The sequence below is a fragment of the Aotus nancymaae genome, unplaced genomic scaffold (assembly GCF_030222135.1).
Source record: "Aotus nancymaae isolate 86718 unplaced genomic scaffold, 86718_ANA_hifiasm-v0.15.2.pri h1tg000011l, whole genome shotgun sequence".
Taxonomy (NCBI): domain Eukaryota; kingdom Metazoa; phylum Chordata; class Mammalia; order Primates; family Aotidae; genus Aotus; species Aotus nancymaae.
In genome coordinates this window covers 42,208,958-42,232,507 of record NW_026988422.1, presented here as the reverse complement: position 1 = coordinate 42,232,507, position 23,550 = coordinate 42,208,958, and the positions used below count along the sequence as shown (strand labels likewise).

Genomic DNA, 23,550 nt, shown 5'->3' with positions numbered 1-23,550 from the left:
TTTTGTATTTTTAGTAGGGATGAGGTTTCTCCATGTAGATCAGGCTGGTCTCAAACTCCCAACCTCAAGTGATCTGCCTGCCTTGGCCTCCCAAAGTGCTAGGATTATATGTGCGAGCCACCGTGCCAGGCCTATACTTTCTTTTTGAGAGTCTTACTCTGTCACACAGGTTGGAGTGCAGTGGTGTGATCTGATCTCAGCTCACTGCAACATCCACCTCCTGGGCTCAAGTGATCCTTCCAGCTCAGCCGCATGAGTAGCTAGGACTACAGGTGCACAACACCATGCCCAGGTAATTTTTGTAGTTTTTAGTAGAGACGGGGTTTCATTGTGTTGTCCATATTGGTCTAGAACTCCTGTTCTCAAGCAATCTGCCTGCCTTGGCCTCCCAAAGTGTTGGGATTATAGGCATGAGCCAATATGCCCAGCTAATTTGCAATTAATAAAAAAGAACCACTGTATTCCAGTCTGGGCAACAGAGTGAAACCCTATCTCAAAAAAAGCAGGACATAGACCCAGGTGTAGTAGTATATATGCCTGTACTCCCAACTACATGGGAGGCTGAACCGGGAGGATCACCTGTGGCCAGGAGTTCAAGGCGGCAGTGTATGCTATGACCATACCTATGGATAGTCACTGCACTCCAGCCTGAGACCACGTTTCTGGAAGTTTATGTGTTGCTTTTTAAAATTCAATTTTTTTTTTTTTTTTTTGAGACGGAGTCTCGCTCTGTCACCAGGCTGGATTGCACTGGAGTGACCTTGGCTCACTGCTACCTCTGCCTCCTGGGTTCAAGCGATTCTCTTGCCTCAGCCTCCCAAGCAGCTGGGACTACAGGCACGTGCCACCACACCCAGCTAATTTTTTTTTTCCTTCTTCTTCTTTTTTTTAAGAGTCACCCAGGCTGGAGTGCAATGGTGCCATCTCGTCTCACTGCAACCTCTGCCTCCTGGGTTCTAGCAATTCTCCTGTCTCAGCCTCCTGAGTAGCTGGGACACAGGCACACGCTACTACACCTGGCCAATTTTTTGTATTTTAGTAGAGACGGGATTTTAACGTGTGGCCCAGGCTGGTCTTGAACTCCTGATCTCAGGCAATCCACTCACCTTGGCCTCCCAAAGTGCTATGATTCCAAGCGTAAGCCACTGTGCCCAGCCTAGGTAATTTTTGTAGTTTTAGAAGAAACGAGGTTTCACCATGTTAGCCAGGATGGAAGTTAATTTTTTTTTTTTTTTTGAGACGGAGTTTCGCTCTTGTTACCCAGGCTGGAGTACAATGGCACGATCTCAGCCCACCGCAACCTCCGCCTCCTGGGTTCAGGTAATTCTCCTGCCTCAGCCTCCTGAGTAGCTGGGATTACAGGCACGCGCCACTATGCCCAGCTAATTTTTTGTATTTTTAGTAGAGACGGGGTTTTACCATGTTGACCAGGATGGTCTTGATCTCTTGACCTCGTGATCCACCCGCCTCGGCCTCCCAAAGTGCTGGGATTACAGGCGTGAGCCACTGGGCCCGGCCTAATTTTTTTTTTTTTTTGAGACGGAGTTTCGCTCGTTACCCAGGCTGGAGTGCAATGGCGCGATCTTGGCTCACCGCAACCTCCGCCTCCTGGGTTCAGGCAATTCTCCTGCCTCAACCTCCTGAGTAGCTGGGATTACAGGCACGCACCACCATGCCCAGCTAACTTTTTGTGTTTTTAGTAGAGACGGGGTTTCACCATGTTGACCAGGATGGTTTCCATCTCTTGACCTCGTGATCCACCCACCTCGGCCTCCCAAGGAAGTTAATTTTTTTTAAACAATTAAGTCTCACTATTTTGCCCAGGCTGGAGTGCAGTGGCTATCCATAGGTATGGTCATAGCATACACTGCCGCCTTGAACTCCTGGCCACAAGTGATCCTCCCAGTTCAGCCTCCCATGTAGTTGGGAGTACAGGCATACATATTGAAATAGGGTTTCACTCTGTTGCCCAGGCTGGAATGCAGTGGTATAGTCATGGCTCACTGCAGCCTCAATCTCCCGGGCTCAAGCAATACTCATACCTCAGCCTCCTGAGTAGCTGGGACCATAGGCACATGCCACCATGCCCCGCTAATTTAAAAAATTTTTTGTACAGACAAGATCTTGCTAAGTTGTCCAGGCTGGTCTTGAACTCCTGGGCTCAAGCCATCCTCCTGCCTCTGCCTCCCTAAGTGCTGGGATTATAGGCATGAGCCACTGCACTCTGCTGAATGAAGTATTTGTTATTTGTTTAATAGGAGGTCTTTTAAATCATGGGTCTATATGGAAGCAGAGGCAGGGGAAAGGATTCTAGGTAGTCAAGTATGGCTTCCATTGGGTCACTAGACTTTTTTGTTCTTGTTGTTTTACAACTTTAGATGCAGAATTATTATTATTATTTTTTTTTGAGGCATGGTCTCACTCTGTCACCCAGGCTGGTGTGCAGTGGTGTAAACTTGGCTCACTGCAACCTCCACTCCACGGGTTCCCTTGCCTCAGCCTCCCAAGTAGCTGAGATTACAGGTCCCCACCACCACTCCAGGCAAATTTTCGTATTTTTTTTTTCCCAGTAGAGACAGGGTTTCACCATGTTGGCCAGACTGATCTTGAACTCCTAACCTCAAGTGATTTGCCTGTCCCAAAGTGCTGAGATTACAGGCGTGAGCCACTGTGCCCAGCAGAATTTGTTTAATCTTAAGTTTTTTTTTGTTTTTTCTTTTTGAGACAGTTTCACTCTTGTTGCCCCAGGCTGGAGTACAGTGGCGTGGTCTCAGATCACTGCAACCTCTGCCTCCTGGGTTCAAACGATTCTCCTGTCTCAGCCTCCCAAGTAACTGGGATTACAGGCACGTGCCACCATGCCTAGCTTATTTTTGTATTTTTAGTAGGTGTGAACCCCCGTGCCCCACCAATCTTAACTGTTTCACAGGGCCTGTAGCTCAATATACTCCTAAATACCTTTGTGTGGTTCATAGTTGAGGGGACGAGACAAACTTGCTTTAAGATCAAACACTGGTTTCTTATTCAAGACTGGAGTCTGCATTGCCTCAGTTGTCAACTTGAATGGGGTAATAACTAAAAAAAAAAAAAAGAAGAAGAAAACCAAGAGCTTAGTTACAAACAAAGACCTGTTAAAATGTTTGTCAAAGTGTTACTTTTCAATCTTAAAAATACATGTTACTGTCTGAATGTTTGTACCTCTTGTGACCCCAAATTCATGTTGAAATACTAGCCCTCAATATGACTGGTGTAAGGAAGTAGGGCCTTTGAGAGGTAAGTAGGTCATGAATGGGATTCAGTGCCTCATAAAGGGACCCCACATTTTCTCTAGCTCTCTTTCCGTCACATGAGCATACAACAAGAAGTTGGCAGTCTGCTACTTGGAAAAGAGCCCTCACCAGAATCATGCTAGTGTCCTGATCTGTCTTCATCCAGCCTCCAGAACTATGGGAAAGAAATTACTGCTATTTATAAGATACAGTCTTTGTGCTTTGTTGTATAATAGCAGCCCCAAAGGACTAAGACAATCTACATGAACACTCTGAAATGGATGAAAGAGTCTGAAGTAAGGGTTAAAATGGAGACAAGGGAAGAAAACAATAACTGAGGAAAACTAACCATTGACATTAGTTTCCTTTGCTAAACAGGTTTGTAAATGTTCTGAATATGACATTTCTTTCTTTTTTTTTTTTTTGAGACGGAGTTTAGCTCTTGTTACCCAGGCTGGAGTGCAATGGTGCGATCTTGGCTCACCGCAACCTCCGCCTCCCGGGTTCAGGCAATTCTCCTGCCTCAGCCTCCTGAGTAGCTGGGATTACAGGCACACACCACCATGCCCAGCTAATTTTTTGTATTTTTAGTAGAAATGGAGTTTCACCATGTTGACCAGTATGGTTTCGATCTCTCGACCTCGTGATCCACCCGCCTCGGCCTCCCAAAGTGTTGGGATTACAGGCGTGAGCCACCACGCCTGGCCTGAATATGACATTTCTTAGGATCAGCTGGGAGTTTAGAATTCTGTTGAAAGAAATAACGGTACGGCTGGACGCGGTGGCTCATGCCTGTAATTCTAGCACTTTGGGAAGCGGAGGCAGGTGGATCACCTGAGGTCAAGAGTTCAAATCCAGACTGACCAACATGGAGAAACCCCATCTCTACTGAAAATACAAAATTAGCTGGGTGTGGCAGCCCATGCCTGTAATCTCAGCTACTCGGGAGGCTGAGCCAGGAGAATCACATGAACCCACGAGGTGGAGGTTACAGTGAGCCAAGATCGCGCATTGCACTCCAGGCTAGGCAACAAGAGGGAAACTCCGTCTCAAAGAAATAAAAAAGAAAGAAAGAAATAATGGTAATTTTTCAGCTTATTTCCCTGACAACAGCTACCCATAAAAATTACATATTAGGCCGGGCGCGGTGGCTCAAGCCTGTAATCCCAGCACTTTGGGAGGCCGAGGCGGGTGGATCACGAGGTCAAGAGATCGAGACCATCCTGGTCAACATAGTGAAACCCCGTCTCTACTAATACAAAAAATTAGCTGGGCACGGTGGCGCGTGCCTGTAATCCCAGCTACTCAGGAGGCTGAGGCAGGAGAATTGCCTGAACCCAGGAGGCGGAGGTTGCGGTGAGCCGAGATGGCGCCATTGCACTCCAGCCTGGGTATCAAGAGCGAAACTCCGTCTCAAAAAAAAAAAAAAAAAAAAAAAAATTACATATTAATAGTATCATTAACATAGGTAAACATAAAAAGAACCTAATCACATAAAGTTGAAAGGATTCATGGCCTGGTGATTCATACCTGTAATCTCAACACTTTGGGAGGCTGAGGCAGGAGATTGTTTGTAGACAGAATATTATTAATAAAGGCTGTTATCACTTAAGAATATGAATTTTTTGGGGGCTGGGTGTGGTGGCTCACGCCTGTAATCCCAACACTTTGGGAGGCTAAGAAGAGCGGATCACAAGGTCAGGAGATCAAGACTATCCTGGCCAACATAGTGAAGGCCTGTCTCTACTAAAAATACAAAAATCAGCTGGACGTGGTGGTGCGCACCTGTAGTCCCAGCTATTTGGGAGGCTGAGGCAGGAGAACAACTTGAACCCAAGAAGTAGAGGTTGCAGTGAGCCGAGGTTGCACCACTGCACTCTAGCCTGGTGACAGAGGGAGACTCCATCTCAAAAAAAAAGAAAAACAAAAACAAAAATATATAAATTTTTGAACCATGAAGTTAAGAATATCCAAGATGGTGAAGTTTTTATTTTTTTGAGATGGAGTGTTGCTGTTTCTCCCAGGCTAGATGATATGACCTCGGCTCAGTGCAACCTATGCCTCCCCGGTTCAAGTGATTCTCAAGCGAGTAGCTGGGATTATAGGTGTGTGCCACCAGGCCTGGCTAATTTTTGTATTTTTAGTAGAGACGAGGTTTTGCCTTGTTGGCCAGGCTGGTCTCAAACTCCAGACCTCAAGTGATCCTCCTGCCTTGGCCTCCCAAAGAGCTGGGATACAGCTGTGAACCACTGTGCCCTGTCTAAAGATGGTATAGTTTAGTCAGCCTTTTTGCTACAGTTGGCCATCAGTTATCTAGCACATTTTGTAATCCTTTCTCTTTTATTTTGGAGACACGGTCTCGCTCTGTTGCCCAGGCTGCCTGGAGTGCAGTGGCACAATCTCGGTTCACTGCAACCTCTGCTTCCTGGTTCAAGTGATTCTCCCACCTCAGCCTCCTGAGTAGCTGGGACTACAAGTGCATGCCACCATGCCAGGCTAATTTTTGTATTTTTAGTAGAGATGGTGTTTCACCATGTTTGCCAGGCTAGTCTTGAACTCCTGACCTCAAGTGGTCCACCCACCTCGGCCTCCCAAAGTGCTGGGATTACAGGCAAGAGCCACTGTGTCTGGCCAATCCTTTCTCTTCATATTGGGAAGCCACTTATCAGTTGTATCCAGGTCATTGCCAAATGTGAACACTTGCCTCCATCTGTGAACCAGCAATCGGGATCTAAGATCAGCTAGTTAAACATAAAAAGCACAAAACCCTGTGTTCAAGGGATCCCACTGTATCAATAGCAAGTGTTGGCAGGGAGTAGAATAAGGGGCTGCCATACACTGCCAGTGGAAAGCACGAATTGGTACAATTCATTCAGGGCAGTAAATGTCTGCATATTTTCCAATCCAGCTGTCCTGCTCCTAGGTCTAGGGAAATTCTTGCACAGGAGACATGTTTAAGAGTATTCATAGCAACATCATATATAATCATGAAAGCTGGAATGACCCATATGTTCATGAATAGTACAATAGATAAATCAACTGACATATACCCATACCATTGAAAAATACAGTGAAAATGAGTCAACATGATTGAATCTTGAAACATGAACTTTGTGGTCTGGGATCCTATTAGTGTCAGAGTCCTCCAGAACCATTCTGAGGCTGTAATGAATACTGTGCTCATCCTCCTAATCCCTGAGTCCTATATGGGGCACAATGCTATTCCTGGAGGGTCCCCATTTTAGGATTAGATGGAGCTCTCAGGCAGTTATCAGATTTTTGCTTATGTCTCTGGCCTTTCCCTCACTAGTACACAATGAAAAATAGGCTACAGTAAAATTTTTGCTTTTGATTTTATAGGTATGGAAAGGGTTTAAGGAAACAGATACAGGCTGGGTGTGGTGACTCACCCCTATAATCCCAGCACTTTGGGAGGCTGAGGCAGGTGGATCACCTCAGGTCAGGAGTTCAAGACCAGCCTGACCAAAATGGTGAAACCATGTCTCTACTGAAAATATAAAATTAGCCGAGTGTGATGGTGCATGCCCGTAATCGCAGCTACTCTGGAGGCTGAGGCAGGAGAATTGCTTAAACCCGGGAGGCGGAGATTGTAGTGAGCCAAGACTGCACTGCACTCCAGCCTGGGAAACAAAAGTGAAACTCCATCTCAAAAAAAAAAAAGAGATACATCTAATAATTTTGAGAAAGTTACATGGCTTAAAAATGAAATGGATGGCTGGGTGCGGTGGCTCACACCTGTAATCCCAGCACTTTGGGAGGCCGAGGCGGGTGAATTACTTGAGGTCAGGAGATCAAGACCATCCTGGCCAACATGGTGAAACCCTTTCTCTACTAAAAAATACAAAAATTAGCTGGGCTTGGTGGCAGGTGCCTGTAATCCCAGCTACTCAAGAGGCTGAGGCAGAATAGCTTGAATCAGGGAGTCAGAGGTTGCAGTGAGCCGAGATCGCGTCACTGCACTCCAGCCTGATGACAGAGTGAGACTTCATCTCAGAAAAACAAAAAAACAGATTTTTTTTTTTTTTTTTACCAGCAGAATTCCCCTTGGTGGTCTTTATTTTGTGTGTCCCAAGCATAGCCTCGCCTTTTGGGGTATTCCCAGACATGGTCACACGTGCAGACCTTCTGGCTGGAGTCTTGGTCAGTGAACGCTTATGCTCATTATCTTTAGTAGCAGCTGAAAACCTAAATAGGACAGCAGAATACAAGACATGAGTATTGTGGCAAGAGTAACTTGTATCTAGCTTATAAATAAAAGCACTTTACCTAGGAATACAGTAGCAAAGAAAAAAAAAATGAAATAAATAAATAAATAAAACCACTTGACCAATAGCAAACAGTGAAAAGGGCCTTGATGAATACTTGTCGTTTTTTTTTTTTTCCTTACCCAAATCAAAAGGATTTTCCCAGCACGGAATACTTGTCATAGTAATGAACCTCTTTTGCAGAAGAGACACATTTCTAAAAGGCTGATGCTAAAGTAAATCACATTTCAACTTCCGTTATTTGTAAAATATGTTCTTGTCTTTTCTGGTCTCTCTGCCTTGGACGATGATGGTGCTGGAGGAATATGCCTCATTATAGTTCAAGAGGCAAGCCAAAGAGCTCCCCCTCTTCCTCCTCCTCCGGGTGAGGGGAAGTCACAGGGAGTAGGAGACTTCTGTGCTAGGTGAGTGGTAAGAACAGGTCTTGTATTTTCCTAAAAGAATGTCATTCATTTGAGCGGTAGAGAAATAAGCCCTTTTTTTTTTTTTTTGAGATGGAGTCTCCCTTCATCACCCAGGCTAGAGTGCAGTATCGTGATCTTGGCTCATTGCAACCTCTGCCTCCTGGGTTCAAGCAATGTTCCTGTCTCAGCCTCTTGAGTAGCTGGGATTACAGGCACCCACCACCATGTCTGGCTAATTTTTGTATTTTTAGTAGAGATGGGGTTTCACCATGTTGGTCAGGCTGTAGTCCTGATCTTGTGATCTGCCCACTTTGACCTCCCAAAGTGTCGGGATTACAGGTGTAAGCCACTGCATCTGGCCAACCCCATTCTTTACATATGGCAAATTGCTAGCCTCCTGAATAGCTGGGACTATGGGTGTGAGCCACTGTGCCTGGCTAAATTTTTTTTTTAATTGGAGCCAAGAGTCTCGTTATATCCCCTAGGCTGGAGTGCAGTGGCTCGATCTCAGCTCATTACAACCTCTGCCTCCTGGATTCAAGTGTGTCTCCTGACTCAGCCTCCTGAGCAGCTGGGATTACAGGTGCCTGCCATCACAGCTGGTTAATTTTTGTATTTTTAGTAGAGATGGGGTTTCATCATGTTGGCCAGGCTGGTCTGGAACTTCTGACTTTGGGTAATTCACCTGCCTCGGCCTCCTGAATTGCTGGGATTACAGGTGTGAGTCACCATGTGCGGCCTTTTTTTTTTTTTTTTTTGAGATGGAGTTTCGCTCTGTTGCCAAGGTGGAGTGCAATGGCGCGATCTTGGCTCACTGTAACCTCCGTCTCCCGGGGTCAAGCGATTCTCCTGCCTCAGCCTCTTGAGTAGCTGGGATTACAGGCATACACCACCACGCCTGGCTAATTTTGTATTTTTGGTAGAGACAGGGTTTCACCATGTTGGTCACGCTAGTCTCGAACTTCTGATCTCAGATAATCTGCCCACCTCAGCCTCCCAAAGTGCTGGTATTACAGGCGTGAGCCACTGTGCCCAGCCACTCCTGACTGATTTTTACATTTTTGGTAGAGATAGAGTTTTGCCATGTTGGCCAGGCTGGTCTCAAACTCCTGGGCTTAAGCTATTTGCCCATTTGGCCTCCCAAAGTGCTGGGATTACAGGCATGAGCCACTTTGCCCAGCCAGCAGTGATTTTTCTTAATGGTTCATAAAATAAAAATGAGCCTTCATTCAATTAATGGCGTGAAGTCCAGACCCATCTGTACATTGCAGTGAAGCAAGGGCCAATTCTCTGACCATGGTGTTTTTTTAATTGAGACAAAGTTTCGCTCTTGTTGCCTAGAATGGAGTGCAATGGTGTGATCTTGGCTCACTACAACCTCTACATCCTGGGTTCAAGCGATTCTCCTGCCTCAGCCTCCAAAGTAGCTGGGATTATAGTTGAGGACCACCATGCCCGGATAAATATGTATTTTTAATAAAGATGAGGTTTCACCATGTTGTTCATGGCTGGTCTTGAACTTCTGACCTTAGGTGATCCACTGACCTCAGTCTCCTAAAATGGGATTACAGGTGTGAGCCACCGCACCTGGCCCATGGTGTTCTTAAGTGAAACCAGAACCACCTTTTATAGGTACTTCATATTCCAAGCAAATTCAATACATAGAATTCCAAGCTTAAAGCCACTTTTAAGTTTTAAAAACTATGTTGAAGGGGCTGGGCACGGTGGCTCAAGCCTGTAATCCCAGCACTTTGGGAGGTTGAGGCAGGCAGATTACTAGGTCTGGAGTTCAAGTCCAGCCTGGCCAACACAGTGAAACTCCATCTCTACTGAATATACAAAAATTTTAGCCAGGCATGGTGGCAGGTGCCTGTAGTCCCAGGTACTTGGGAGGCTGAGGCAGGAGAACTGCTTGAACCCAGGAGTCAGAGGTTGTAGTGAGCCGAGGTCGCACCACTGCACTCCAGCCTGGGCGACAGAGTGAGAATCTGTCTCGAAAAAGAAAGGGGCGGGGAGGGGAGGGGAAAGAAAAGAAAGATTAGCCGAGCATGGTGGTGTACACCTGTAATCCCAGCTACTCAGGAGGCTGAGGCATGAGAATCACTTGAACAAGGGAGGTGGAGGTTGCAATGAACCGAGATTGCACCATTGCACTCCAGCCTGGATGACAGAGCGAGACTCTGTCTCAAAAAAAAAAAAAAGAAGTAGAAAATAAAGTTTTGATATTAGAAGTAATTGGAAGATTTTTGTCTATGGGGAGAGTCCCAGTTGAAGGTGACCTTGATGTCAGAAAAGTTACAAGTAAACAAAAACAGGGATCAACGGGGCATGAGATAGTGATGTTACTTTAGTGCCCACTAGGTTATAATATTTGTATTTGAGGAAGAGTTAATTTTTCATTTCACTGCAGTGAGAGACTTTCTATAGGCATTTAGCTTCACTTCTATATTTAAGTAAATGGAAAAGTTTCTCCTTGGGCATCTTGGCAGTCATATATTAATAAAATAAAGAATATCTGGGCATTGTGGCTTATGCCTGTATTCTTAGTACTTTGGGAGCCTGAGGCAGGAGGATCACTTGAGGCCAGGAGTTCAAGACCATCTTGGGCAACATAGCAAGACCTCATCTCTACAAAACAAAAGCAAAAGAACACATATTTGAGAGTGATGTCAGCAAGATGGCCGACTAGAGATGACTGGTATTCATCCTTCAACAAGAAAGGATGAAGGCAACAAATAAACAGCTAAGATTTTTAGAATTTTATTTTTAGAGATAGCTTTAGCTATGTTGCCCAGGCTGGCCTCAAACTTGTGAACTCAAACGATCCTCCTGCCTCAGCCTCCCAAGTAGCTGGGATTACGGGTGGAAGCCACCGCAGAAAAAAGCTAAGATTTGACTGGAGTGTCAACAGGAAAGCACTGGAGTGCATCAGAGGAGTGGACATGTACCTGTGGCGAATGGAGGCCCAGGAGGGCAGCCAGAGGCGTCTAGCCTCTGCAGCCCTGTCTCCTCCACCAGAATCAGATCTGCCTGAAGTCAGGAGGGGATTCCTGTTGTGAAGAAACAGTAAACTGAAGATCCCCACCAGCCCCCATTGCTACTGCAGGCACCTACAGTCCTTACTACAGGAGAATACCCATGTTTAATACCCAAGTCTCCCAGTTTGGAGAGCTGCCAGGAATTACTGCACCTGCATTGCCCTGGATTAAGAGCACAAGGTATGCACTCTAACTGCCATTAGCTTCTGCAGCACAGAACCATCTTGAGACGAGAACCACTTTTGGAATGCACTCTGGTCTGCTGGGGGCCAGTAGCCACTACACGTCTCCAGCACTAGAGCTCCATATTCATTGACCAAACCCACAGGGTCTTGGTAGGGGTGGCTTCAACGTCATGACCCCAGTTGCTTGGAGCCTAAGCAGATGTGCTCAGGGCAAACATGCCCTTGAGCTGGCCAAACTGCCACATGCCCTTTCTGGAGTGGGAGAGAATGTCAAGCAGCTGACACACTCAGCTACCTGTGCCTAGGGCCTGAGAAACAGCCTTGAGATGCCTCACCCCTGCAGAGAAGCCCCTGATCTGCCCAATGGCCCTGTACTCCTAGTAAGGGCCTGAGAAGCAGCCTTTTTTTTCTTTTCTTTTCGAGAATGAGTCTCCCTTCTGTCACCAGGCTGGAGTGCAGTGGCGTGATCTTGGCTCACTGCAACCTCTGACTCCCTGGTTCAAATGATTCTCCTGCCTTAGGTTCCTGAGTACCTGGGATTACAGGCATGCACCAGCATGCCTGGCTAATTTTTTGTATTTTTAGTAGAGACAGGGTTTCACCATGTTGGCCAGGATGGTCTCAATCTCCTGACCTTGTGATCCACCTACTTCAGCCTCCCAAAGTGTTGGGATTACAGGTATGAGCCACCATGCCTGGCCTTTTTGTTTTTTTTTAAGAGACAGGGTTTCACCATGTTGGCCAGGCTGGTCTTGAACTCCTGACCTCACAATCCGCCTGCCTTGGCCTCCCCAAGTGCTGGGATTACAGGTTTGTGCCACCGCGCCTGGTGAGAAGCAGCCTTGTAAGCAGCCTCTGGTAGACATACCCCAAGACCAGCCAAGCAGTCATGCAACTGCATACCAGGCCTGAGAAACAGTCCCACAGTCCCAAACCTGGCAAAGCCACCATCACCACCAACTCTCTTAGCTTAGGCTACTGAGAAACTTGCAAATGCCACTAGAATTACACCTGAAGAAATTACAGACACTGTATGTACCCACCTAGAACCAAGGCCAATGCACCCCATTTAACTGACACCCCAAGACCTATTCATATGAGTATGTTCTTCCCTATGAAACCTTCTCTATAAAATTGCAAGAGGTGACTTTCCTAACAGATGTGTAGAAATCAATGGAAGGACACATAAACCATGAAAATGCAGGGAAACAAGTCACCTCCAAAGAAAAATGTTAATTCTCCAATAACCCTAATCATAAGAAAATATATGAAATACTAGAAAAAGAATTCAAAATAATAATCTTAGGGGAACTCAGTGAGATACAAGAGAATACAGACAGACAAGTCAATGAAATCAAGAAAACAATTCATGATTTGAATGAGAAATTTAAGAGCTAGAACGCTGGGTGCAATGGCACATTTGTAACCCTAGCACTTTGGAAAGCCGAGGTGGGAGGGTCACTTGAGCCTAAGAGTTCATGACCAGACTGGATAACATAGTGAGAACTTGCAAAATTAGCTGGATGTAATGGTTTCGAAGAGCTAGGAGGATACTAAATATTCCCAATATTAAGAAATGATAACTGTTTGAGATGATGGATATGCTAATTACCCTGATCTGCCTACCATACAATATATGTATTGAAACATAACTAGGGGCCAGGCTCGGTGGCTCATGCCTGTAATCCTAGAACTTTGGGAGGCTGAGGTGGGCAGATCCCCTATGGTCAGGAGTTCGAGACTAGCCTGGCCAACAGGGTGAAACCCCGTCTCTACTAAAAATACAAAAAATAGCTGGGTGTCGTCGTGGTGCATGCCTGTAATCTAATCCCAGCTACTCAGAAGGCTGAGGCAGGAGAATCACTTGAACCCAGCAGGTGGAAGTTGCAGTGAGCCAAGACTGTTCCACTGCACTCCAGAATGGGCGACAGAGTAAGATTCTCTCTCTAAGGCTGGGTACAGTGGCTCATACCTGTAATCCCAGCACTTTGGGAGGCCAAGGCAAATGGATCACCTTAGGTAAGGAGTTCGAAACCAGCCTGACCAATATGGTGAAATCCCGTTTCTACTAAAAATATAAAAATTTGCCAGGTGTGTTGGTATGTGTCTGTATCCCAGCTACTCAGGAGGCTGAGATAGGAGAATTGCCTGAATCTAGGAGGTGGATGTTGCAGTGAGCCAAGATCATGCCATTGTACTTTAGTCTGGGTGACAGTGAGACTCTCTCAAAAAAAAAAAAAAAAAAAAAAATTAGCCAGGCGTGGTGGCACGTGCCTGTGGTTCCAGCTATTAGGGAGGCTGAGGCAGGAGAATCACTTGAACCCAGGAGGTGGAGGTTGCAGTGAGCCAAGATTGTGCCACTGCACTCCAGCCTGGGCAACAGAGTGAAACTCTGCCTTAAAAAAAAAAAGGGAAACATCACTGTGTATCCCATAAATATGTACAATTCTTATTTACCAATTAAAAACATTTTAAAAAATATAATCCTTCTAATTTTGCAATCCTCCATGGGTTTAAAATATATATATATATATAATCCATGTGGAATCTTGTCCATGATTACATTTTCAAGTGATTTCTTTACCTGACACCTGTTTTAGCTGCAGAGATAGCAGAGCGCTTGAGTGATCCCTTCAGACCCAAGGTACTCTGACATGCAGGGCCGTAAGACTGGCCTTGAGAGCGTCGTTGGCTGTTGGGAGTAGAAGCCACAGAGAGTCTTCCTTTTGGAGGTACTGGAGTCATGACTCCTCCCTTATTGATGGGCTGCTGCTGAAGAGAAAATGCACCATTTTAAAAGCTTGGCCTCTGATTCAGTATTGTCTCCCTAGGCAAAGTTCAAAAGAGCGTTTCCATTTATCCCTGTGTTTACTCCCTCATTTGTAACTCCATTTGGAGTATTTTCCTTCCCTACCACCTCACCTCATCCTATTCTACCCGTCTGGCTGGCTCCACAATTACCTGCCATTTATTGCTATGGGGATTCTGCTGTGAAGAGCAATTTCCAGTTGTGGCTGAGTAATGAGTTACAAGAAAACCTTTCCCAGCTGCCATGTACCCAGGCATTCATTTATTTCCTTTCCTTTTCTCTTTCCCTTTTCCCTTCTCTTCCTTCTTTCTTTCCTTCTTTCCTTCCTTCTTTCTTTCTTCTTCGAGACAGAGAGCTGGGCTGACTGCAACTGCCACCTCCTGGGTTCAAGCAATCCTCCTACCTCAGCCTCCAGAGTAGCTGGTATTACAGGCACCTGCTACCATGCCCAGCTAATTTTTGTATTTTTAGTAGAGACAGGGTTTTGTCACGTTGGCCAGGCTGGTCTCAAACTCCTGACCTCAAGTAATCTGCCTGCCTTGGCCTCCCAAAGTGCTTGGATTACAGGTGTGAACCACTGTGCTGAGGTATCTAGGCATTTTCTAACAAGAGATATAATGTAGGAAAACAGTCCCTTGTAGCCAAAAAGGGGAAAAAAGATTTTGAAACTATGGAACATTTGAGAGCATTATATAGTTTATTAAACATAAACTTAGGCTACGTGCAGTGGCTCACACTCTATAATCTCAGCACTTTGGGAGGCTGGGGCGGGAGGACCACTTAAGCCCAGGAGTTCATGACCAGCCTGGGCAACATTAGGAGACCCTGTCTCTACAAAAACAAACAAACAAAATCAAACTTAAAGAAACTATTATATATTTAACATGTTCAATCTACAATTAATTCCACCCCCTCCCTCTATCCCCAAATAAGAGTATTTTGAAGTCCTTTAAAACAAAAAACTAAAGCAAAGAGGGAAGGAAATAAATGCTTGAAGGATTTCACTTAGGGTGTCTTTCTTAGATATTGTCAAGGCACAAAGAATAATATCTTATTATCATTAGTCAAAGATCTGTTGCAAACAGAAGAAATGTTAACTATATTACCTGTCAACTGAGAAATGACAACTGAAATTAATATATACAAAAATAAAAATGTAGGTTAAGAACTAAATACAGGGACTAGAAATAAACATAATCTGGTGAGTCACGCCTGTTATCCCAGTAACTTTGTGAGGCAGAGGAGGGAGGACTGCTTGAGCCTAGGAGTTTGAGACCAGCCTGGACAACATAGTGAGACCTGTCTCTACAAAAAACTGAAAGATAGCTGGGTGTAGTGGCGTATGACTATAGTCCCAGGTTCTAAGGAGGCTGAAGTGGGAGGATCACCTGAGTCCAGAAGGTTGAGACTTCAGTGAGCCATCACTGCACCATTGTACTACCACCTGGGTGACAGAGTGAGACTCTGTCTCAAAAAAAAAAGAAAAAAGTGGCTGGGCTTGGTGGCTTACGCTTGTAATCCCAGCACTTTGGGAGGCTGAGGCGGGTGGATCACCTGAGGTCGGGAGTTCGAGATCAGTCTGACCAACATGGAGAAACCCTGTCTCTACTAAAAATACAAAGTTAACATGGTGTAGTGGTACATGCCTGTAATTCCAGCTACTGGGGAGGCTGAGGCAGAAGAATCACTTGAACACAGGAGGTGGAGGTTGTGGTGAGCCAAGATTGTGCCATTGCGCTCTAGCCTAGGCAACAAGAGCAAAACTCCATCTCAAAAAAAAAAAAAAAAAGAAAGAAAAAGAGAGAGAGAACTTTCTTTCTTTTATAGGTGCCTACCACCACACCTGGCTAATTTTTATATTGATTTAGTATAGATGGGGTTTCGCCACGTTGGCCAGGCTGGTCTTGAACTCCTGACTTCCTGTGATCCACCCACCTCAGCCTCCCAAAGTGCTGGGAATACAGGCATGAGCCACTGTGCCCAGCCATACACACACACACACACACACACACACACACACACACACAATGTGTGGCAATGCAACCTCTGCCTCCTGAGTTCAAGTGATTCTCCTGTCTCAGCTTCCCAGTAGCTGGGATTACAGGCACCCACCACCTTTTTTGAGACAGAGTCTCACTCCGTCACCCAGGCTGGAGTGCAGTGGCGTGATCTCGGCTTGCAGCAATCTTCTCTGCCTACCGGCTTCAAGTGTTTTTCCTGCCTCAGCCTCCTGAGTAGCTGAAGGTAAGACCTTTCTAAGCACTATAAAAAACTCATCCTTAAAAAGAAGACTTGGATAAGTTTAACTACAATTAAAAACCTTCCACAAGGCAAGATACCATTAATCTAGTTAAAAGATTAACAATGGAAAAGTATTTATAACAGGTAATATATACCAATAAATAAGAATGGGCAAAAATTGAGAAAAAGCAAATCTGCATAAAAATAGCCAATTATAAAATATAAAGAGTTACAACAATATAAGTTACCTTGGGATACAAGTTTTCCGATCTTTACATAAATAAATAAATTAGTTAAAATAAATAAATAAATTAAATGTAGGTATGTATGTATTTCTTTGAGATGGGGTCATGCTATGTTGCCCAGCCTGGTCTCTGACTCCTGGGCTCAAGCAATCCTCCCACCTCAGCCTCCTAAGTAGGTAGGATTATAGGCATGGGCCACCACACCCAGATAGGTTTCTGATTTTTTTAGAGGGCCATTTGACAACTAGATCAAACAAGTCTCCCTTTTCTTACCATGAAAGTCAAAGAGAAGCTGTCATGGCCAGAATGATACTCTTTAGGATATCTGTTTATTGTTGTCCATCACCATTCAAATGATCAAGCCCCAAATGTGCCAAAAGCAACTTCATCTCAGATATGGTGGTTACTGTAATTGATTTTTTATTTTCTAGTCTCCAAAGAGAACATACCAAGTTACACATCTGATAGGGGAATTTCTTAAACATTTAGTTTGGACAGTGTTATTTTAGAACTAAACTCATTCAGATAGATTTACCAGGCAGGAGTTATCTAAAAAGTAAGAAGAACTATTTGTTTTTTCAACACATCTTCTAGGGCAACACTCAAAGTTTATGGGTCAGACAGTTGTTCTTGTTCTGTCCTTAACTTTTACTTAGAAAATTGAGTCATCCATATTACCAAGTATAGAAAGCAGCAACTTGAGGTTTTTTTTTTGTTTTTGGAACAGGGTCTCACTCTATTGCCAAGGCTGGAGTGCAATCGCACCATCCCGGCTCACTGCAACCTCCGCCTCCCAGATTCAAGCAATTCCTCTACCTCAGCCTCTCCAGTAGCTCGGATTTTAGGCATGTGCTACCATGCCTGGCTAGTTTTTTACTTTTAGTAGAGACAGGGGTCTCACCATATTGGCCAGGCTGGTCTCGAACTCCTGGCCTCAACTGATCTGCCTGACACAACCTTCCAAACTGCTGGGATTACAGACGTCAGCAACCGCACCTAGCTTTTTTGTTTGTTTGTTTTGAGAGGGAGTTTTGCTCTTGTTACCCAGGCTGGAGTGCAATGGCGTGATCTCGGCTCACCGCAACCTCTGCCTCCTGGGTTCAAGCAATTCTCCTGCCTCAGCCTCCCGAGTAGCTGGGACTATAGGCGTGCGCCACCATGCCCAGCTAATTTTTGTATTTTTAGTAGAGACAGGGTTTCATCATGTTGACCAGGATGGTCTCTATCTCTTGACCTCACCCGCCTTGGCCTCCCAAAGTGCTGGGATTATAGGTGTGAGCCACCGAGCCCGGCCCTTTTTTTTTTTACAAAAAGAGATGAGGTCTTACGGTGTTGCCCAAGTTGGTCTTGAACACTGGGGTTCAAGTGATCCTTTGGCCTCGCCTTCCCAAAGTTCTGGATTGACAGGCGTGAGCCACTGTGTCAGGCTGAAAGCTTTTTAAATTTTATTTAAATTTTATTTTTTTGAGACAGAGTTTCGCTCTTCTTGCCCAGGCTGGAATGCAATGGTGCAATCTCAGCTCACCACAACCTCCGCCTCCTAGGTTTAAGTGATTCTCTTGTCTCAGCCTATTGAGTAGCTGGGATTACAGGCATGCACCACCATGCCTGGCTAATTTTTATATTTTTAGTAGAGACGGGGTTTCACCATGTTGGCCAGGCTGGCCTCAGACTCCTGACCTTAGGTGATCCACCTCCCTTCGCCTCCAGTGCTAGGATTAAAGGCGTGAGCCACCACACCCTGCCTATTGTTTTGTTTTTTTGAGATGGAGTTTTGCTTTGTCCCCAGGCTGGAGTGCAGTGGCACAATCTTCCTGCACTACAATCTTCATCTCCTTGGTTTAAGCGATTCTCCTGTCTCAGCCTCTCAAGTAGCTAGGACTATTGGTGCCCAACACCACACCTGGCTAATTTTTGTATTTTTAGTAGAGACAGGGTTTCACCATGTTGGCGAATCTCTTAAACCCAAATGGTGGAGGTTGCAGTGAGCCAAAATTGCATCACTGTACTCCAGCCTGGGTGACAGAGTGAGACTCCATCTCAAACAAAAAAATAGATTGATAAGCAATACTTTCAAATGTGGTAACAGTGAGGATGGGAGTGGTGGCTCATGCCTGTAATCTCAGCATTTTGGGAAGTTGAGGTGGGTGGATCACCTGCAGTCAGGAGTTTGAGACCAGCCTAGCCAACATGGTGAAACTCCGTCTCTATTAAAAATATAAAAATTAGCCGGGCGTGATGCTAGTTGCCTATAATCCCAGCTACTTGGGAGGGTGAGGTGGGTGTGATGGTAGTTGCCTGTAATCCCAGCTACCCAGGAGGCTGAGGTGGGAGAATCGTTTGAATCTGGGAGGCGGAGTTTGCAGTGAGCAGAGATTGCGCCACTGCACTGCAGCCTGGGCAACAGAATGAGACTCTGTCTGAAATAAATATATAAACAAAATTACAAATACGAATATTAGCCAAGTGTGGTGGTGGGCACCTGTAATACTAATTACTTGGGAGGCTGAGGCAAAAGAATCTCTTGAACCCGGGAGGTGAAGGTTGCAGTGAGCCAAGATCACGCCACTGCACTTCAGCCTGGGTGAAAGAGTGAGACTCCATCTCAAAAACAAAAACAAAAACAAAAAACTGATAAATAGTGCCTTCAAATGTGATAACGGTGAGAATGGGAGTGGTGGCTCATGCTTGTAATCCCAGCACTTTGGGAGGCCAAGGTGTGGTGGGCACAATCTCAGCTCAGCTACTCGGGAGGCTGAGGCAGGAGAATCGCTTGAACCTGGGAAGCAGAGGTTGCAGTGAGCTGAAACTGCACCTCTGTCCTCCAACCTGTGCAACAAGAGCGAAACTCTATCTTAAAAAAAAAAAAAACTGTGGCAATGTAAAACAAGTTTTAAGTTGTTACAATGAATGTTTATTGTTTTAATTAAGCTTCTCACCTGGAAGCTTAGGTACTTAAATTATTTACACCTTATCACCCAATGAGTTTTCCTCTTATCCCTAGTTGCCAGAAAACTTAAACTTACCTGAGTGACTGATGGTAATAAATACTGTACCTACTAGTAGTGCTCATTTTCTGTACCTTTTAAATTGACCATACTATTTTATATTTAATACCATAAACTTAAATTATTTTGAGAACAGGCCTTAAATTCTTTTTGAGAAATAGGGAAGCTATGTAAAATAAACATGTGGTTAATAATTAAATACAGAGAAGAGAAATAAATATAATCTGGTGGCTCACATCTGTAATCCCAGCACTTTGGGAGGCCGAGGTGGGAGGATCACTTGAGCCTAGGCGTTCAAGGACAGCCTAGGCATCATAGGGAGACCCTGTCTTTGAGAAAAATACATAAATCAGTAAATTTGTAAAAATGTGTTTCTTGTCCTCCATTCGGCACTCCTTTACCAGATACCAATAACATCAACTTGCTAGAATGTCACTACTCTGCCAACTCAGCCTCAGAGTTGATTTTATCACCTTCTCTTACTCAAGAGGGCTTTGAGTCCTGTAAGACCTGGACTGAAAGCCCTCAAGGGAGCTGTTACCACAGTAACCCTTTAGGTTTACCACTATTAATCACCCATTTTCCTTTACATAAGGGACAAGAGAAAGTAGATGGCTTCAGTCATAAGTTTGGTTCACCCTCAATGAAAGTAATAGGCAGAACATCTGAATATGGAAAGTAGAATGACATCGCAATTTGGGAAATAGTTCCTCAGTCAGGATTCACTATTTTTTTTTTTTTTTTTAAGACAGAGTTTAGTTCTTGTTACCCAGACTGGAGTGCAGTGGCGCGATCTTGGCTCACTGCAACCTCCGCCTCCTGGGTTCAGGCAATTCTCCTGCCTCAGCCTCCTGAGTAGCTGGGACTACAGGCACGCGCCACCATGCCCAGCTAATTTTTTGTATTTTTAGTAGAGATGGCGTTTCACCATGTTGACCAGGATGGTCTTGATCTCTTAACCTCGTGATCCACCTGCCTCGGCCTCCCAAAGTGCTGGGATTACAGGCATGAGCCACCGCGCCCGGCTGTTTTGTTTTGTTTTGTTTTTTTGACACAGAGTCTCACTCTGTCACCCAGGCTGGAGTGCAATGGTGAAATCTTGGCTCACTGCAACCTCCACCTCCCCAGTTCAAGCAATTCTGCGTCAGCCTCCCAAGTAGCTGGGATTACAGGTGCCCACCACTACGCTCAGCTGATATTTTTGTATTTTTAGTAGAGACAGGGTTTCACCATGTTGGCCAGGCTGGTCTTGAACTCCTGACCTCAGGTGATCAACCTACCTTGACCTCCCCAAGTGCTGGCATTATAGGCATGAGCTACTGCATCCAGCCATGGATTCACTGTTTTATATGGAGGATTTTGAAAATTATCAGGGTAGGGGAAAGCAAGTTTTAGATAAAGATGTATTAAACTCAAACAAATCTACTGGTAGAGTCACAGCCAGTTGTAACCATGGTGTTATATAGTTTCAGAATTAAAATCAGTTTAGTTCCATTAAGAACATAATTTTATCTACATACCTTCAGTTCAATGATGGAATTGTATTCTTCAAAATGTTTCTTTTTCCTCTTAATATATTGATCAATGGACTCCATTTCTTTAAAATGAGCTTCATGAAGTTTCTTAAAGTCTAGAATGTTCCCCCAATATAAAAATTAATAACTAAACAAAACCCATGTATATATCTTTTCTGTTTTTCTGTTAACACTTATTTTCTTCTTTGCAGCCCTGACATTCAACTTCAATATAATATGTGCTAAAACATTAATTTCAAAATACTTTGTTTTTGGAAACTCAGGGGCAAAGCACATTCATCTTATAAATTATCAAACATTCACATCTCCGCATTGTCTAATTTCACTAAATTGACATCTTGGTTTAGTTCAGAGGATGAGAGTAGGAGATTTATCTTCTCTGGGCTGAGACTCTGAGGTAAAAAAAAAAAAAAAAGATTTATCTTCTCTCCTACCAATTAGTTGAGTGTTATTTAATCACGAATTTGATATTTTATAATGCTCTATGTCAAGGACTGACAAACTTTTTTCTATAAAGCGCAAGATAAATTATTTTAGGGCTGAGCACGGTGGCTTACGCCTGTAATCCCAGCACTCTGGGAGGCTGAGGCGGGTGGATCACAAGGTCAGGAGTTCCAGACCAGCCTGGCCAATACAGTGAAACCATCTCTACTAAAAATACCAAAATTAGTGGGGTGTGGTGGCGGGCACCTGTAATCCCAGCTACTTGGGAGGCTAAAGCAGAAAACTGCTTGAACCCAGGAGGTGGAAGCTGCAAGTGAGTCAAGATTGCACCACTATACTGCAGCCTGCGTAACAGAGCGAGACTCCGTCTCAAAAAAAAAAAAAAAAGTATTTTATGGTGGTAGGTCTCTGTTTCATATTCTTCTTGTTTTTTAAATTCTTTTTTTTTTCTTTTTGTTTTCTTAGTAGTACGATCTCAGCTCACTGCAACTGCCATTTCCTGGGTTCAAGCGCTTCTCCTGCCTCCTGAGTAGCTGAGATTACAGGTGCCTGCCACGACGCTCAGCTAATTTTCATATTTATTAGTAGAGATGGGGTTTCATCATGTTGGCCAGGCTGGTCTCGAACTCCTGACCTCAAGTGATCCACCCACCTTGGCCTCCCAAAGTGCTGGGATTACAGACGTGAGCTACCACTCCCGGCCTTTAAATTCCTTATAAAATCTAAGAGCCATTCTTAGCTCAAAGGATCTAAGACAGGCCAAAACAGGCAGCAGTTTGCTGAACCCTGCTGTATCCTATTCTGATTAAGTATATGAACATTTACTGAATTTTTAATATATGATGAACAGTATTCTAACTACTATAAATATACAATACTCAATCAACATTCTATGTGCCAAGCAATTTCAACAATAGAAGATAGAGAAGAAGAATTATATGTCCAAAAACAGAGTCCCTTAGACTTAAGAAAAACTTACTAGAAGGTGAGGATTGTACCAAGTACTTTGTACATTCATTCATCAGATATTTATTGAATCCCTGCTGCATGCTATTTGCTGTGATAGGGAAGCAGCAGTGAAAAATGTATTCTCAATTTATGTATCTATCAATCTGATGAAACAGGTACTATAGTATAACTATTTCCACTTTACACTGAGGAAGCGGGTTTATTGAGGATAAGTTCCCCAAGATCTCCAAGCTAAAAAACGAGAGAACTAGAATATAAACTGCTTCCAGCATCTATGCTTTTACCTATTTCAGTCCAACATCAGTCTGAAGTGGCTCAACCATTACTTATTATGTCTTTGTCTACAAAACTTACTTGGAGTAGTCATTGCAGTTCTTTTATTTTTTCCATGTTTGGATAACTCATCTGTGTAGAGAGATTTCTTTCTTTCTGAAGGTATCTTTGAATCTTTGTTACCTAAATCCAAAGATACAGAAATAATGAAGAATTTCAAAAAAGTTCTCATTAAGAAATATGTGTAAGTTGGCTGGGCACAGTGGCTCACACCTGTAATCCCAGCACTTTGGGAGGCCAAGGAGGACAGATCACCTGAGGCTGGGAGTTCAAGATCACCCCGACCAACATGGAGAAACCCCATCTCTACTAAAAATACAAAATTAGCTGGGTGTGGTGGTGCATGGCTGTAATCCCAGCTACTCGAGAGGCTAAGGCAGGAGAATCATTTGAACCCGGGAGGCGGAGGTGGCAGTGAGCCAAGATCACACCATTGCACAAGAGCGACATTCCATCTCCAAAAAGAAATGTGTAAGTTAACACAGCATTTTTACATGGTAGGCTCTGCCAAGACGGTGGTAGAAACAGTACATAAGGAGCACAAAGAATTAGGTACAGCACTCCTACAATTACAGGTCATATGCTTCAAGTAGACATTCAGATATTTTCTGATGCCTGTGGAGAAGTTATATAAAACTATCAGAAAGTTGGCCAGGTACTGTGGCTCATGCCTGTAATCCCAGTACTTTGGGAGGCTCAGGTGGGTGGATGGCTTGAGCCCAGGAGTTTGAGACCAGCCTGGGCAACACAGCGAGACGCCATCTCTCTTTTTAAAAAAATTATT

General features: G+C 44.4%; 1 protein-coding gene across 2 annotated transcripts in view; it reads right to left on the bottom strand.

Annotated features, from left to right (window-relative positions):
* NUSAP1 (nucleolar and spindle associated protein 1) overlaps positions 1 to 23,550 on the bottom strand; it is a 48,117-nt gene that overhangs the window by 4,937 nt on the left and 19,630 nt on the right. Inside the window, exons 5-9 of one of the 2 annotated variants that reach the window (XM_012462455.2) lie at positions 22,788 to 22,889; positions 21,006 to 21,115; positions 13,767 to 13,954; positions 7,321 to 7,475; positions 2,959 to 3,075 (exon numbers count right to left, since the gene is read on the bottom strand). In XM_012462455.2, coding sequence (XP_012317878.1) covers positions 2,959 to 3,075; positions 7,321 to 7,475; positions 13,767 to 13,954; positions 21,006 to 21,115; positions 22,788 to 22,889 — 672 coding nt within the window. The remainder of the gene's footprint in view (positions 1 to 2,958; positions 3,076 to 7,320; positions 7,476 to 13,766; positions 13,955 to 21,005; positions 21,116 to 22,787; positions 22,890 to 23,550) is intronic. The other variant, XM_012462456.2, reaches the window with a different exon arrangement.